General features: G+C 46.5%; 1 protein-coding gene across 1 annotated transcript; it reads left to right on the plus strand.

The window, feature by feature from the left end:
• Window positions 1-173: 173 nt before the first annotated feature.
• Window positions 174-1,106, plus strand: LOC128899727 (olfactory receptor 14J1-like). Its single transcript, XM_054179410.1, has one exon. It carries the CDS (start codon window positions 174-176, stop codon window positions 1,104-1,106), a length of 933 nt encoding a protein of 310 aa, XP_054035385.1.
• The last annotated feature ends 15,608 nt before the right edge of the window (window positions 1,107-16,714 follow it).

Here is a 16,714-nt window from a genome sequence, read left to right on the forward strand (position 1 = left end):
GCTGCATTTGAAGCTGTGATGAACTCTGCCTTGGGTTGGTAATGATGGGGACTGAACTGATCCATTCCTCATGCGGCTCAGGGAGGGAGGTTATGATGAGGCTGAGAGAAGTGTGCCCTAACTTGTCACTGCCTTTCTCTCCTCGCACAGCTCTCCATGGCCAGAGGCAGCAGATGGCCAACAGCAGCTCCATCACCCACTTTCTCCTCCTGCCATTCCCAGGTATAAGGCAGCTGCAGCTCCTGCACTTCTGGCTCTTCCTGGCCATCTACCTGGCTGCCCTGCTGGGCAATGGCCTCATCATCACCACCATAGCCTGGGACCACCACCTCCACACCCCCATGTACTTCTTCCTCCTCAACCTTGCTCTCCTCGATCTGGGATTCATTTCCACCACTGTGCCCAAATCCATGGAGAATTCCCTGTGGGACACCAGGGACATCTCCTATGCAGGATGTGTTCTCCAGGTCTTCTTTTTAGTATTCCTATTGTCAGCAGAGTATTTTCTCCTCACCACCATGTCCTACGATCGCTACATTGCCATCTGCAGACCCCTGCACTATGAGACCCTCCTGGGCAGCAGAGTTTGTGTCCACATGGTAGCAGCTGTCTGGGGCTGTGGCTTTCTCTATGCTCTTCTGCACACAGCCAATACATTTTCCCTGCCCCTCTGCCAAGGCAATGCTGTGGAGCAGTTCTTCTGTGAAATCCCCCAAATCCTCAAGCTCTCCTGCTCCATATCCTACCTCAGGGAAATTTGGCTTCTTGTGGCCAGTGTCTGTTTAGCATTTGTCTGTTTTGTGTTGATTGTGGTGTCCTATGTGCAGATCTTCAGGGCAGTGCTGAGGATCCCCTCTCAGCAAGGACGCCACAAAGCCTTTGCCACCTGCCTCCCTCACCTGGCTGTAGTCTCCCTGTTTCTCAGCGCTGTAATCTTTGCCTACCTGAAGCCCTCTTCTGTCTCCTCCCCATCCCTGGATCTGGTGGTGTCAGTTCTGTACTCAGTGGTGCCTCCAGCAGTGAACCCTCTCATTTACAGCCTGAGGAACCAAGAGCTGAAGGCTGCCCTGAGCCAATTGATCATCGGATGCTTTCAGAAGCAATAAACTCTTTGTCTTCTGCAGAGCAGTTCTGATGTCACTCAGTGCAGGCCCAGCAGCCATGGAGTCCCCTTGCAGGTGAACTGCACTTGAGGCATTAGCTCTTTCCTAAGCTGAATCAATGTTTAAATGATTCTAGCTTGATTAAACTGTTAAAATTGTATTGAATGTGTATGTTGTGAAATACATTAATCACAACCAAATAGCTGTACCTGTGTGGGTGGTATCACAATATCACATTAGAGGTTGGAAGGGACCTCAGGAGACCACCAGTTCTGGCCACCCCACCAAAGCAGGATCACTTAGGGTAGTCCACACAGGAGTGTATCCAGGTGGGTTTTGAAAGTCCCCACAGAAGGAAACTCCATGACCTCTCTGGGCAGCCTGTTCTAGTGCTCTGTCACCTGCACTGCAGAGAAGTTGCTCCTCACGTTGAGGTAAAATTTTCTATGTTCAAGCTTGAACCTGTTGTTTCCTGCCTTATTATTGTGCACCACTGAAAAGAGACTGGCCCCCTCCACTTGACACCTACTCCTCAGATATTTATACACATTGATGAGATTTGAAATTAATAAATTGATTTAAATAACTTTTATATTAATAAAGAATATATTTGTACTAATATATTTGTCTAAATAAATATTAACACTTCATAACAGTGCTGAACAAGGTTAACCATATTCCTCATATAGGATTAGTAATACATATGCATTAGAATGATAAAATCTTATGTGAATAGCTAAAATCTTCCCATTCCTTGCTCTTTGCTGCTATCTTCTGTCCTTGTGTCAATGTTGTAGTCAATGTGTCATCATCTTGTATTTTTCCTGTTGGTCCTCTGCCAATCCCACAGGATTGTTCTCATCTTGTTACTGAATCCCAGGTGTGTGAGACCCCATCCTGTTTTCTCTCTGATGTCTAGGGCTGTGGTCTGCTGCCTTTATCTCCCTTCGCTCTACCAAGCTCAGTGGTTCCTTTATTGATGGCTGGAAGCTACTCTAACAAGTGGGAAAGTTTCTAACAGTTAGTGAGAAGTTAATGAGTCTCCTTCCTTCAGCTGTCCTGCTGAGAGTGCTGGGCAGGGCTCAGGTGAGGGACAGCTCTGAGGGGCAGGGGGTTGTGTTGGGGCTAGGTTGAGCCCTGGGGTTAAGGTCAAAGGATCAATGCTTAACGAAGGGTAAAGGCTGGGGCCCAGATGAGCAATGGGGGAAGAGTCAGGGTCAGGGGTGGGTTTGGGAGGGCATGAGCTATATGGGGTGACGTGCAGGAGGGGGTTCAGCTCCACTGTGTTAGACCAGGGAACTTAGTAGAGAGGATGGGAGGGGCCCAGTCTGTATTATGAGGTGTGGTATTTTCAATTCAGACCCCAGTAGGACTCCCGCACTGCAGGGGACTGGGCAGGGAGAGAGGGAGACATTTCCCTTCCTATGAGCCCACCAAGAGTGGGTTGATCTACAAGCAATAGGTTTAAAATTTCAGTAGTAACATTAGCCTGTTTAACTGACCAGCAAGCCAATTTGTCAATTTGCCTTAGGGCCTGCTTAGCAGCAAGACTAGGAATAATCAAAGAGGCAAAAGTGTTCGCTGTAACTGACCACAAAGCTACATCTTTACAACTGCCATCCAGATGGTGCAAGGATCATTTTTGCCGACGTCGCAGTATTTCAGAGATGTTTAACCAATCCCGATGTCGAGGAGCAAATAGGGTAAGCTTGCCCAGATAACACGGACCTCCATAGGCATTTTTTGGTACTCCCTGCCATGCTCTGTCACCACAGATCAAAAAGATTCCAGGAGGCAGAGACTTGGCTCTGGCATTGTGACCAAGCCCTGGTGCTCCATAAGCACCAAACATTGTCCCATTATCTGTGTCCATAAAGTCCAACTGTCCCTTAAACGTATCGTTCCATCCACAGTAATCACCATAAACCTGATAGTCTTCTTGAAGGCTAGGGCTAACTATGGTCCAACCAAAGGTAAGGCCCAAATTTCTAAACAGATGATAAAAACCCTGTTGCTTTCAATACCCATCTCCAAAGACAATACATGTACGAGTCCAGTTATTAGATGCGTTGCCAATCCGTGCAGAGCCCAACAGTTGCAGTTCTTGCGGGTCCCATGGTAAGGTAACATTCAGTCCCCTAATAAGTCCTGTGGCACAATCTGAGGTGCTAGTAGCCTCTGAACAATTACCATACACACTATAATTCTGAAATGCTTGGTCATCAAAATCAGGAATACCCACCAAGCATGTCTTAAAGGGTTCTGCAGCAGATTGCAGGCTCAAACAGAAATCCAAATTACCCGTTTGGTTAGCCCACGAGACCCACATATTAGTCCTTGGGTTTATCGATGTGATTGTCAGAGCCATGAGGGGCATCATCAAAAGCAAAAGAATCCTCATTGTCTAGTGTCACTTGAGTAGTGGGATGCACCAGTTGAGTCCACTTGCTTGGAACCCCCAAAGGACCTGTTGGAGTAGACACACATGTATGACCTCTGCCTAAATACCAGATGGGAGCTGGACCCATCCAAAGTCCAGTTGTAGGATGCCAATACATAACTGACATCTGAGGACAGGGTTGTTGCTGTACTAAAGAGCCATGAATATGGGCAGGAGGGTTCTTCTGTTCTCCAAAGATACACAAATGGTTCAAAACAAAAAGAACTCTCCCTAGCTTCTCCTGTGGATCTTGTACGTTGTCAAATTTCTCCAAATAACATTTCAATGTCTGATTTGCTCTTTCTACAATAGCTTGTCCAGTAGGCATGCCATGTGGAATGCCAGTGAGGTGCTGCACACTCCATTGCTGCAAAAATCTATTAACTCGGTGTCCAGCATATGCCAGGCCATTGTCTGTTTTTATCTGCTTAGGGACTCCCATTACAGCAAAACATAGTGTCAGATGCCTTATCACATGAATTGCCTTTTCACCAGTTTGTGCTGAGGCCCAAATGAAATGGCTAAAGGTATCAATGGTGACATGGACATACTTGAGCCTCCCAAAACATGCCACATGCGTGACATCTATTTGACATACCTCATTTGGGCCGAGACCCCGGGGATTTACCCCAAGGCCGAGACCTGGGCCTGCATGGTGACTGCACTGTGGGAAGGCTCTCCCAAGTCCCCGTGCTTCATCCATTGTAATACCAAAGGAATGATGCAGGCCCCTAGCACTCTGATGAAAGGTAGCATGTGCATCATGAGCTTTGGTAAAGGCATCCACTGGTACTGACAAAGATACCAATTTATCAAAGCAACTTGTACACTTAATCCTAAAATACTCTTTGTAACTCTACTGAATGTTGTAAAAACCAAGGTACAAAGATTGTATTTGGCTCCTGTTCTGTGACCTGTAACACTCGTTTGTGACCCTTCTGAATTAGCAGGGATAACGATTCCATTTTTCTCTGGATTGAATTATGAGGTTGCAAAGGCCCAAATATCCATTCCAAGACCCACACTCTTTCCCCTTTTTTCTTTTCAGACTGTGTAACTGAACCAAACAAAAATAGACCAATCAAAATAAAAAATTCACCATGATACTGATTGTTTTCGAATAGACTCTGCAATGTCACTGACTGCTTTCTGTTGTTGTTGTGTCAGCATGACTGGTGTAGCAGGGTCAGTGCCTTTCAAAAGAGATTTAAAAATTGCCAGTTGTGAATTCCTATGATGCCACTGAATATCCATAAACTTCTGAACATCATGCAGGGTACGGAGTTCCTTCTGAATAGCAAATTTCTGTGGCTGTATAACAGAATCTGATATTGTCCATCCTAAATATTTCCAAGGTGCAGTGCGCTGTATTTTTTCTGCTGCTGTTACAAGGGAACTTTTTCCCAGTGTGGCTGTTTGACGCTGTGCCTTTAAGAAAGGGGCACACTGGCTAAATGTTTGTAAAATATTTTGGTATTCTAAACGAATTTCATTGGTAGGATTGTGGGAGGAGAGATTGGACCCAGGGGAGTTGGGAACTTTCTCTCAGTCTTCCTTCCTTCGCTGTCCCTTTCGGCTGGATCTGCTTCTGGGATTCTGGCCAACTAAGATAAGATACTAACTCCCTGTGCAAGGCCTTTATTCTTTTCCTGCCCTGTTAACCGTCCTCGTCTCTTCTTCTACCTCTTTGGGGGAGAAGGGAGGTAGGGAGTTGAAGGGGACACAGGGGGAAGCCCCCTCTGTGGGGGGGTCTGATTTCTGGTTGAGTTCATTTGCTGTATATTCCTGTATATATTGTAAAATACCTGTATTTGTTGTGTTACACAGAATCTGTTTCCTTGTAAAATATAATCTCATTTCTCCGACTGGGTTTAGCCGTGGTCTCTTTCTCAGTGGGGGAGGGAAAGCAGAGCCTTTCCTTCCAAACCACCACACTCTTTTTATTGGCGCCCAACGTGGGGCCAACTGCAGCTCGGATTGCAAAAGATGGAGAGTTTAAATTTAGTTCTGGGCGTCGGTTTGGGTTTGAGAAGCTGGGGCTCAGGTGTTGTTGTCAGGGCGACTGTGTGAACTCCTGTGGGCTGCAGAAGGATAGCTGGTGCGTGGCTGATGGCATGGAAGTCCCTCCTGTTGCTTGGGAACAGCGAGGGGTGGTTCTTTCTGTGACTTTCTGCCCAGGGTAGCTTAAGAATGCTCGAGTAGCCTAAGAAGGCGAGACCTGCCTTCTCCTCGTTCTCTGCGGAGCGGCAGGGAGCGGAGGAGGGGCAGCGGCAAGCAGAGCGTGGTCGGCCCGCGGCCGCTGCGGGGAGCGGACACCCGCGGGGAGCGGGCAAGCGACTGCTGGAGGTGACTCGGACTCTGCATCGCGGCGACAGAGACGGCGGGGGCCGGGCCGCGTTCAAGCGGCGGCGGCGGCACCGCCCGAGCCGGGCTGCGTTCAGGCGGCGGCGGCAGCTGTAAATCTTTCCCTGGTGTTTTCGGACGTGTTCCGAAAATGGTGCCGAGAACCTGGCTCCGCCTCCCTGCTTCTTCAGCGGGCTGTGGCGCAGCTCCTCCCTCTTCCGGGGGTGGAGGTTGTGCAGCCGGATGCTGTCCTGCCTCGGTACGCGAGCGCCCAGCCGGGGGGTGCGGAGTGCCTCTGACATGCATCCGTGTAGCTTTGGTCCGCGTGAAAGCGGTTGGCTGCGGCACCCTGGATGGATTGAAAAAGGCAGTCGTGGAGCCGGATTGTTCCGACTGGCCTGCCCCAGGGGTGGAGAATTTGCCACTGAATAGGAGAGTAAAGGCTTGGCTGAGAAGTTGTGAGGTATTTCCAGGTGACCAGGATGTCCCAAGGAGTCCACAAGGAATTCACGCTGCAGAAGAACTGCGTCGCTGGGAGGTTCCATCACATGAGGAAGAACAACTGGAATGGACTGATGCTTGAGCCTGAATGAGAGACTGTTTGAGTGGACGCCCAGATGAGGATGTGGACTTCGCCGGATATGTCATCAGAAGTTTTCTGATCTGATGATGTGTTTGGGTGCAAGGATTATGGTATGAAATACAGGGGTGGCATGTTGTAGTTTGAGCTGGGTGCCCCCCTGGTGCATTCACTTCCTGTGTCCAGAAGTACAGCCCAGAGGGATGGACACAGGAAATTGTGTATTTCCTACCATAATTCTTTGCACCACTATAAGATCCAGTGCGGAATCTGGCACTTCCTCTTTCCTTCCCTCTCCGAGACTTGGTAACTGGGGGAGAGATCTCCCGGCCATGGGCCTGACTGGGCCCAAGGCCACAGGGGGATAGGCAGTCTCAGGCCTGGCCAGCTGAGACTAGCCCAGCAGAGGGAGGGGGAAGAAGGAGCCCTGGGGGTTTTGGATGCACCCCCAGGTGGGGATGGGATCTTTCTTTGTCACTGTGCTTTGGGTTTTCTGTAACATTCACCGCTTTCTATTTAAACTTTCATCACTTTTGCAATCCGTTTGCCTGAGTCGTTATTTCTGCCTGTGGTGGGGAGGGGACCTGCCCCAACCCATTACACCCCCCCACATATCCGCAGAAGCCCCCAACCAAACCCCACCGATTCCCCCTAGATCCCTGCAGAGGCTCTCCCTGCCCCAGCCCCACCGACCCCTGTCCCACAAACCCTTCCCCAACCCAAGCGACCCTCCCGACCCCTCACAGCCTCCCAGAGACCATTCCCTGATCCCCACCCCACCACCCCCAACTCAGCCCCACAGACTCCTTCACCCCACCTGGGCCCTGGCACAAGAGCGAAGCAGAGCAGGAGGAGGAGGAGGAGGAAGAGCTCAGCGCACAGGGAGCCGCCGGCCCCGGCAGGCTGCTGCCGAGCAGAGAGCGCTGGGAGGGAGACCCCGGCCCGGCCCCTCCGGCTGCTGCGGCCACGCGTGACGGGGAGCAGAAGCAGCTCGCAGGCTGCAACGCAAGTCCCACCCATGCCCGGGCAGCCGCAGCCAATCGGAAGTGCTCAGAGCACGGCAGCTCCTCCCCCTGGGCGCTGCCGAGGCACAGCGAGGAGCTGCCGCTGCCGGCCGCCATTGCTGCCCCCATGGCCGGGCAGCCGCAGCCAATCAGAGCCGCCGAAACAGCCCAGCCACGCCCCCAAGTCTCAGCAGGGAACTGCCCCTGCCGGCCACGCGCACCATTGGGGCTGCCTCCTGCCAGGGCTGGGGCACAGCAGCTCCGGAGCAGCTCTGAGCCAGCAGCTGCGCAGAGGTCCGAGGAGGGTTGGCTGAGCTCAGGAAGGCTGCGCAGAGGTTTCCAGGAGCTCTGGAGAGCTTTTGAGGATTATTTTGCTGAGGATTCTCTGCAGGGTTGGGAACCCAAAACCTCCTCCCAGCCTCTCCCAAACTCTTGCAGAGAGATTTCGATGCCTCCCGAGGGGGCTTGGGGCAGCTCCAGGGGATCTGAATGGCTCGGGAAGAGTTTTTCTGTTGCCTTCCAGAGTTTCAAGCAGGTGCTGAGGACTTTCCCGGCAGCTTTCAGCCTTTTGAAGCATTTCTGAAGGATGTTGAAGACTGCAAGAAGCCAGAGCCTGGCTGAGACCTCTGCAGAATCAGTTTGCAGGAGCTTGGCAGCAATGGGGATGAGGTTCTGGAATTGGTTTGGAGTTGTTTTGGCACTTTTCATCATTTCCCAAAGCTCTGTGGATTATTTCCAGCCCCTTTTCATACCTTTTGAAGCTATTTTCCTTATTTTGGCATGGTTTAAATGGGTTTGGGGGGGATTTTGCTTAGCCTCGGCATTTTGAATGACTTTTGAGGATAGTTTGAGTATTTTAATCCTTTTTTCCATGATTACTGAAAATATTTTGATCATTTTCAGGCCTTTTTAATGATTTTTCTGGAGATATTTAGACCATTTTTAGGGTTTTTCCTAATGATTTTTGAGGTATTTTTATTATTCCCATACCCTTTCAATGATTTTTGAAGTATCTTTACTCATTTCAGGCCCTTCTGGTGAGTTTTGAAGACATTTTGATTATTTTTGTGCATATTTGATGTTTTTCTACAAGATTTTGATTCTTTTCAGGCCCTTTGAATGATTTTCAGAGAGATTTGTACCCTTTTTAAGCCATTTCTTACAAAGCATTTTGAGTGCCAAAATAACTCCTTAAAATCTTCAAGTCTTCAAATAGAGCTTTTGCAGCATCTTTAGGGAGGTTTAGGAGGTTGTAACAGTTTGGGAAATGTTAAAATCTTCTCAAGCTGCTGAAACAGGAATCCAGAGGCACAAAGCTGTCAGCTCCCTTGAGCTGTAGCTATAGAATTTGGGGGGTTTGAGATGTGAAGCATCAGGACTGTGGAACCTGCTGCTCCTGGTAGAGTTGATCCAATCCTAGAAGAGTTTGGGTTGGGGAAAACCCAAATTCAGATGGCAGCTGTTGGCAGGAGGAACATTGCCCTGCTTGCAGCAGGCACTTTGAACTGCAGCTGAGCTGCCTTAGGAGACTTGAGCCCTGGGGATGTATCCCAATGGGAGCTGTATTCTCAGCCCGAGTGCTGCTGGTTTGCCACAGGGTTTCTGGTAGCTCTGTGCTTTGCCTTGGAAGGGAGGGGAGGGAGACAAATACCTGCTCCTCAGCACTGACTAGGTGCAGCCCAAGGCTGTGGTCGTTGCATCATAGAATGCTGGGATGGTAGGGGCTGGAAAGGACCTCTGGAGAGGAGGTTCAATCCCCTTGCCAGAGCAGGATCCCCTAGGGCAGGTCCCACAGGAATGCATCTGGATGGCTCTGGAAGCTCTCCGGCAAGGGGCACTGCAGGGCCTCTCTGGGCAGCTGTGGTGGTGAGAGAAAGTTTCTCCCTCCCCCACAAAGAAACCACAGCTAACTCAGTCAGAGGAGCAAAGGATATGAGCTATATTTACAAGCAGGATGAAATGCAAATGGATATAAACAATATACAGTATTTACAACATATACAGAGATATACTGCAAAGAAAGTAATACAGAGCAAAACTCCCTCCTCCAGCCAGAGGAGGGTTCCCCCCCTGTACCCCCTCTTTCCCCCTACCTCCCCCCTTAATCTCCCAATAATCTATAATAGTGTGATGTGTGGTCACTCATAGGGAACCAATGAGGTCATGCCAACAAGGCACTCCGAGTTTATATAAGTTGTAGAAGTTCCCTTGCTACGCACTTCTACCTTTCCTTTCCCTTCTTCTACGCTTTACTTTACTGTGCTATACTCGCACCATAGGCCTGCACCATAGGCCTGCAATACTGGAACAATAAAGGAACAATACTCGATCATATTGGTCAGCTGTATTGTCTCCAATCTCTGTCCCATTAAGTGGCGCCTGAACTTGTGATTTGGGATCCTCAGCCTACGATGCTGCTCGACTCAGCATAAAGAGGTACATCCGAGCGATACGGAAAGCTGGTTGAAAGCACTGCCCCGGTGCTGACAAATAAGCAGTGCGCGCTCAGAAAAGGAAGTGAATCTCACCTTGGATCCGGCAAGTGGCCGGGGGGGCAAGGGGAAGCACGCCGCGAAACAGAAGAGGCTGTGCAAAAACGCCCTCCAACTTATTCTCTCTGTGAGAGGCATTACTGGCAATTCTGGGATCTTAAACAGGCTATTAGCCTGCGCCCGGAATCAACCCCGTGGCAATTGCGCTTTTACTTCCGAAGTGCGGGACGAGATTGCAGCCCAGCTGTGGGATGAGGTGCTTAAATACTTTAAAAGAAGCTCTTTGCACTAGCCCCGTGTGACGGACTGTCACGTACATTGCAATCGAAAACAGCAGAGCAGTTTACTTTTGACTCAGCTGCGGCATTTATTTCTAACCGAGACGAACACGGGAGATTCGGAAGGCATCCCCCGCCCTCCGCCCCCCTCCTCTCTCCCTGCATACTGCCTGACAGCATCCGCACAATTTCAATTGCCTGCTCCTTCCTCTACACGAATCGCGGCTCTCCTATTGCCGTTTCTTTTTGTGCGGAAAAATCTGCTCCTGCCACATCAATAGCAGCAGAAGCGAATCCTGAACAGACTGATAAGGCGCGAGAAATCAAAATGGAGGTCGCTACGCAGCACAAATTGCACAGCACGCCACGCCCGCCATCTTGGCGACCACATCCTCTTTATTAGCCGCCACCACTGCCGCCCGCCCCAAGCAGAGAAAAAGATGTAAAAAGGCAGCGAAGCTTGTCAGTCAGCGTTTTTGATCCCCTTCATCAGCATCTTCCTCTGATGCCGCTAGCGACGGCTTGGAAGATGGGAGGACCGGTACCAGGAGGCTGGATACTGTTGAATTTACAACTCCTCTTAAAAGGAAAAAAAAAAAAAAAAAAGCAGCGCTTGCAGGCTCACGACTGCACCATTCTCACCACCGCTCCCTGGCCGCCCTGGCCGCCCCGGCAGTGGCTCCTACCAGCAGCGGCGGCACCCATTCCAGTGGCACCCAGCCTTGCGGCCCCCGGCCCGGCAGGGCCTACCCTTCCCCCCGGCCCGGCAGTTCTCTTGGCGATGACTCCTGCAAGTCCCCGCGGCCCCCGCCGCCACCGGACACTCCAAACAAGGCGGCACCGACCGACGTGACCCAGACTGGTTCCCACCGACACCACCGCCCGCTCCAGCGGCCCTGGCAGGAATGGCCCGTGCCGGCGGCCCCTTCCCCCCAGCGGTTTCAGCCGTGCTACAGCCCCAAACTCCTACATTCCAGGCATTCTCAACAAAGTATCACACTTCGACAGCGATTCCACTCGACTCCCGATGGGACCATCGGGGGGGGGGAGGGATGGGAACTGTCCCATTGCATTGGTGGAAAGGTATTATGGGAAATGTAGTCACAGCCTGTATATGCATTTCCTGTGGTCAACAACAAATCTAACAATCTCTGAACTGACAAATGCTAATGGAAGCTAGACAAGCCATAGCTCCCTATGGGTTACAGTCAGGATTCACAACTGCTGTAATCAATCAGTTGTTTTCAACACATTTGTTAATCCTTTTTGTCACTTCTGTTAGCGAATGGTGTTTATTACATGGTCCGAGACCGATCAACTCAATCCTGGAGGAGATGGGTGCCTTGCAACCTGGCCCCCCAACTCCCAGTCCCCTCGAACTGGGACCTGATTATTATTCATCTGAAGGATTGTTTCTTTTACAATTCACTTACATCCAGAGGTCTCGACAGAGCCTACGCCTACTGAGTCATCGATTAAGGCAGACTCCACCCACCGGTATCCATGCATGGCCCCAGGCATGCCAGGATTCTCTGGTTTGGCCTTCGCTCTCATTCAAATAGCCTTATTGTGACTTTCTGACCTGTAAGTCTATGGATGATCTCCTGATTGCACAAAAGCTACATCCTAAGACAGTGCTCTCTGACTTCCAACCCATGTCAGCAAGCAAGAGGGTCACAAACAACACTATGCCTTGCAACTTCTCAATTAAGTGGCAATTCACTTGCAAATGACTCGGAAGCCACGCCCTGGCAGCCAGCAGACCTTTTACAAGGTGTCACTGCTACCCACCTCGCTGGGGTGAGCCTTTTTGTTAGACCATTTCAGCAACTGCAGCTTCCTGATAAGACTTTGCAATTAAGTCAGGACTTAGCCATCAAAGAGTGGTCAAAAATCCAGGACAATAACTCTGACCCTTGTGCTTTTCACTGCTCAGCAGGGTCTCACGGCCATTTGGCTCCTTTGTTGATATCTTACATAAGTCACTTAGATCTGACTCATGATATGAAGGCAAAATGCTGGGTATTTCAGCATTTGGCAATGCCAATGAAAAAACTGAACAGGTTTTCAGCATTGTATCAACAGGTGCCACTGTCTCATGATTGCTGGATAACAACGAAGGACACAGCAACGAAGGAAGCATCGATAAACAGCAATGTATCTCACCACGGCCATAGAAGCAGCCCTGAAACCACCAGCACGACCACTGCACAAGGGAAACAACCTAAATGGAACTCATCGTGTTTCTGGAAACCTAGGTACTTTAAATCAAAATTGCCTGACTGCTGGACAGTCTCGAAAGTGTCCACTGTCACAGATCTAATCATTTTACTCTAGATTGTCGTAGGCAGGGAGATTGCTCCCGCAGCGCGAAGATACCCCGCGACGACCCCAAACCAGGATGCTTGGACCGCACCTCCCCCTCGTAGCCATCCTCTGACAGCGTCTAGCGGAACTACCAACAGCCGCATACCACTTTTGAATCCACAAAGCGTTGTCGAGTTCAATTGATACGGTCCTTTGGGTCACAGACCCTGTGCTCTGTTAATTGGCAGGTTGTCTACCTCTAGACAGGGCATCCTTACAATTCCTCATTCAATACATTCTGATTATGACTGGGCTATGAAAATTATGCTCTATACCATTACCTCTCCTGTTAGCACTCTTGTTGGGACAAAAATTGTTCAGCTAATATCATTTGAGTCCCGAGTGCCTAAACTTCAAACAGGATTCCTAGAGCAAAGAAGGCTCGGCTTCCACCGATATGCCTGATATCTCATTGGCCCTAAAAATCCAGAAGGGAAAACTGGAACAGATTGTATCTGTCAGACACCCTTGTGGACAAATTATACAAATTTCAATGATTGTGGATACTGGAGACGATGTCATCATTATGTCCTGTCATAAATGGAATGTCCACTAGCCATTTGTCTCGGTCTGGAGAGGGAAAGAGACTAGTTCCTTTGAATATTCCCGTGTTGTGAAATTAATAGGCACAAACGAGGCCAAAATATCAACAGCTAGACTATTTATTACATAGAGAAAATGGAAATAAGAAGGGGAGAGGGAGAAGATAGAGAGGGAGAGAGAGAAGAGAGAGAGAGAAGAGGAAAGGAATCATATTACCACACCCCTCACCCACCCCAAGACAGTTTGAGTCTGTGGAGGAAAGATGCTGGGTTTGTAGAGAAAGGGTGCTGAGGCTTTGGCTGGAGAATAGATGAGGTCCCTCTGGGCAGTGTGAATAGCAGCAAGCGGGACTTAGGACACGGAGAGAGGGTTCAGTCTGCTTCCTTCCTTCTCAGCAGCATGGTCCTCCTTCATCGTTTTTCTCTCTGCGTTTTCCTACCTCCCCGTTTTTCTTCCCTTGCGTTTTTCTTCCTCCTGAGCCAGTAGTGGTCAAGTCTTTTATACAGCTTTTAGTCCTTAGGTATGTGTCCAAACATTGTCCCTCAGGAATTCAGGAGCCAGGAAATCCTCCTGTAAATATCCAGGTATCGTTCCCCAGGAAATCTTTCTGTGTATTCATGTGAGTTTGGACAGTGGTCTGGATGGAGGGGGGGGGGGGGGCCTCCACCTCCTTCCTCTCCATCTCCCTGCCTACCCACTTATCACACATCAGGAGACAGGTGGAGAGTCCATTGACTCATCACCTTCCGTTCCTGGGGGTATCTGATAGCTAGGAATGATCTTGTGATGGCTGGGTCCTTGGGCTATTGTTATAGGCCAGCTGCAGTCCAGTGTTATCACGATGCAATCCTAAGGTGATTTGCATCCCGGATTGGTACTGTCTGGGCAAGCAGCAAGTGATTTTATCTTTGTTGAGTCACACCAGGAGTAGACTCTTACACCATTGCTTATGGCAAATGCTGAAGTTATGGGATTAAAAGGTATCCACACGACCTGGGTTAGCAAAGAGCTAGAACAATTGGCTTTAGCAACTGCAAATCAGTCACCATATGTGTTAACCCTTCCAGTTGCTCTAGTGGGCTGACATGCCTTAAGTCAGCTAGGAGTAAAAATTTATTTTTATTCCTTTTCTGTAGCAGCTACTGGTCAGCAAATTAAAATGGAAAACAGGTAATTCAGTTTGGGTGGGACAATGATTGCTCAGACAAATAGGCTGCAAGTCGTTAAGACCCTAATACAGAAAAACAATAGCAACTAGGGCGCACCTTGCTAGCCACCCCCACCCCTACCCCCACCCCTGGACAGAGGACAATTTTCTGGTACGACTCTTGTCGACAACAGCTCTGCTCTGATTTAAAGTTCCAGTACTAATTTCTTCATTTCTGATTGCAATGTCCTCAAGAGATTTGTTATTTAGAGTTTTGCTAAGTTTTCCTGGTAAGCATAAAGAATGGTACGCATTTGGTACTCTTAGGTAGTTAATACATAGTAATTGTACTAAGGTGTCAGTACTCAGTAATGAGTTCACCTTGTAAGATTTTCTTTTGTTTCAAACCTTCTTAGTTGTATGCTTAAGCATTTCAAAGGAGCTCCATGTATTATTGTAATAATGTTAAGGTTTGTAGTGAATAGGTATTCATTTTCTAAGGTATTCTTTAGCTAATGTAACGTCTTTAGATTTCCTTCTTAGACATAGACTACAAAAAAAAAAACAAACAAAAGAAATGGTGAACAAAAACGGTAACGAATGCAAAGAACAAGAAATTTTAAAATGGTAAACAAAAAGGTGACAAGTGCAAAGAAAAAGTTTAAACAAACCAAAATATAACAAAAGTACAAAAACTCTGGATATAAAAAATAGAGTACTAAATAACAGAATAGAGTACTGAATAACAGAATAATAAACAAGAAGAGCAACAATAAAAATAAAAATATTAAAAACAAAATATGACAAACTAAAAAATCATAAGGATTACTGACAAAAATAGCTGTTGACAAAAACACAAGAATTGTTAGCAATAAATAAAAAATAAGGATCATCAAGACTATTAGATTAAAACAAAAACTCTATAAAAAAAAAGACATCAAGAAAGTTAAAATGCACAATAATAATAAAAAATAATCAATAGAAAAGCAGAAGGTTACAAAATATAATAAAAGGCAACAATACAAATTAAAATAGAGAATAGGTGAAATGAAATAAACATGCAAAATAAAAAATAATTACAATAAAGAATATAAGATCAAGCAAAATAAAAGATTAAATACTAGAAAAAAAATACATTAAAAATTTAAAACTAAAAAATCGATTAAAATAACAAATTAAAATACAGACTAAAAAATACAACAACAAAATACAAACAATAATAAAGAAAGTAAACAAGAAATAAATTTAAAAAAACAAATGACAAGTAGTGAGTTAAAAAATAAAGCTGAGTAGTAAGTTACAAATAATAATAAAAATTTAAAGAATAACAACAACAACAAAAAGTTTAGAATAAAATACAAAAATAAAAAAAATAAATTAGAAACACTATATAAAAGATTAGAGTTAGTAAAAAAAATGAAAAGAATAAAAAATATATATGTCAAAATTAGGTTACAATTAACAACACGAATTAACAACAAATAATTAAACAGTATAGGTGAAAAATGAAAATACAATGGAAAAACTAAAAATACATTAAAACGGTATAACAAATAATAAAAAAAAATTACAAAATTAATTTAAAAAAACACAAAACAAAATTAGCTATAAAAATAATGAAAAACAAAAAACCAAAAAACAGAATACAAAATCAATTAAAGATTAAACAAAGGAATTAGATTAAAAATAAAAATATTAAACATATACAAATAATTAATAAATTCCGTATAGAAAATAATAACTAAAAATGACGAATAACAAGAAAAAAATAATACATAATAAGAGAAATACATTAAAATACAATAGAAAATAAAATGAACCAAATTAGAATTAAACAGACAACACATAAAAATAATTTACAAAAAATGAATTGAAATAAAAAGAAACTGAAAATTGAACAAAACAATGAAAGCTATGTAAAAATGGTGGAAAAAAACATATTTAAATTAAACTTAGAAAGCAAAAATACTATACATAATGAAATCAAAACAAAGTTAAACAGATTTATTAAGAATAGATTTTAAATGTTTTTAAAAAATAATAAAAAAACCCACAGAAAATTAATTCAAAATTTGACAATAGCTCACATTAAAAACAAAAAATAATTAGCTACAAAATATGTGAAATCTTAGACTCGTAGAATGAGTCAGGGTTGGAAAGGACCACAAGGATCATTTAGTTCCAACCACACTGCCATGGGCAGGGACTCCTCACACTGGGTCAGGCAGGCCAGAGCCTTGTCCAGCCTGGTCTCGGCCACCTCCCTGGACAACCCATTCCAGGGCTTCACCACGCTCAGGGTGAAGAATTTCTTCCTCACATCCAGCCTGATCTTCCCATCCCCAGTCTTATTCCATTCTCCTCAGTCCTGTCATTTCCTGGCATGCTAGGATGTCCCTCCCCAGCATTCTTGTAGG

Source organism: Dryobates pubescens, unplaced genomic scaffold (genome assembly GCF_014839835.1).
Source record: "Dryobates pubescens isolate bDryPub1 unplaced genomic scaffold, bDryPub1.pri scaffold_34B_arrow_ctg1, whole genome shotgun sequence".
In the NCBI taxonomy this organism is placed as follows: domain Eukaryota; kingdom Metazoa; phylum Chordata; class Aves; order Piciformes; family Picidae; genus Dryobates; species Dryobates pubescens.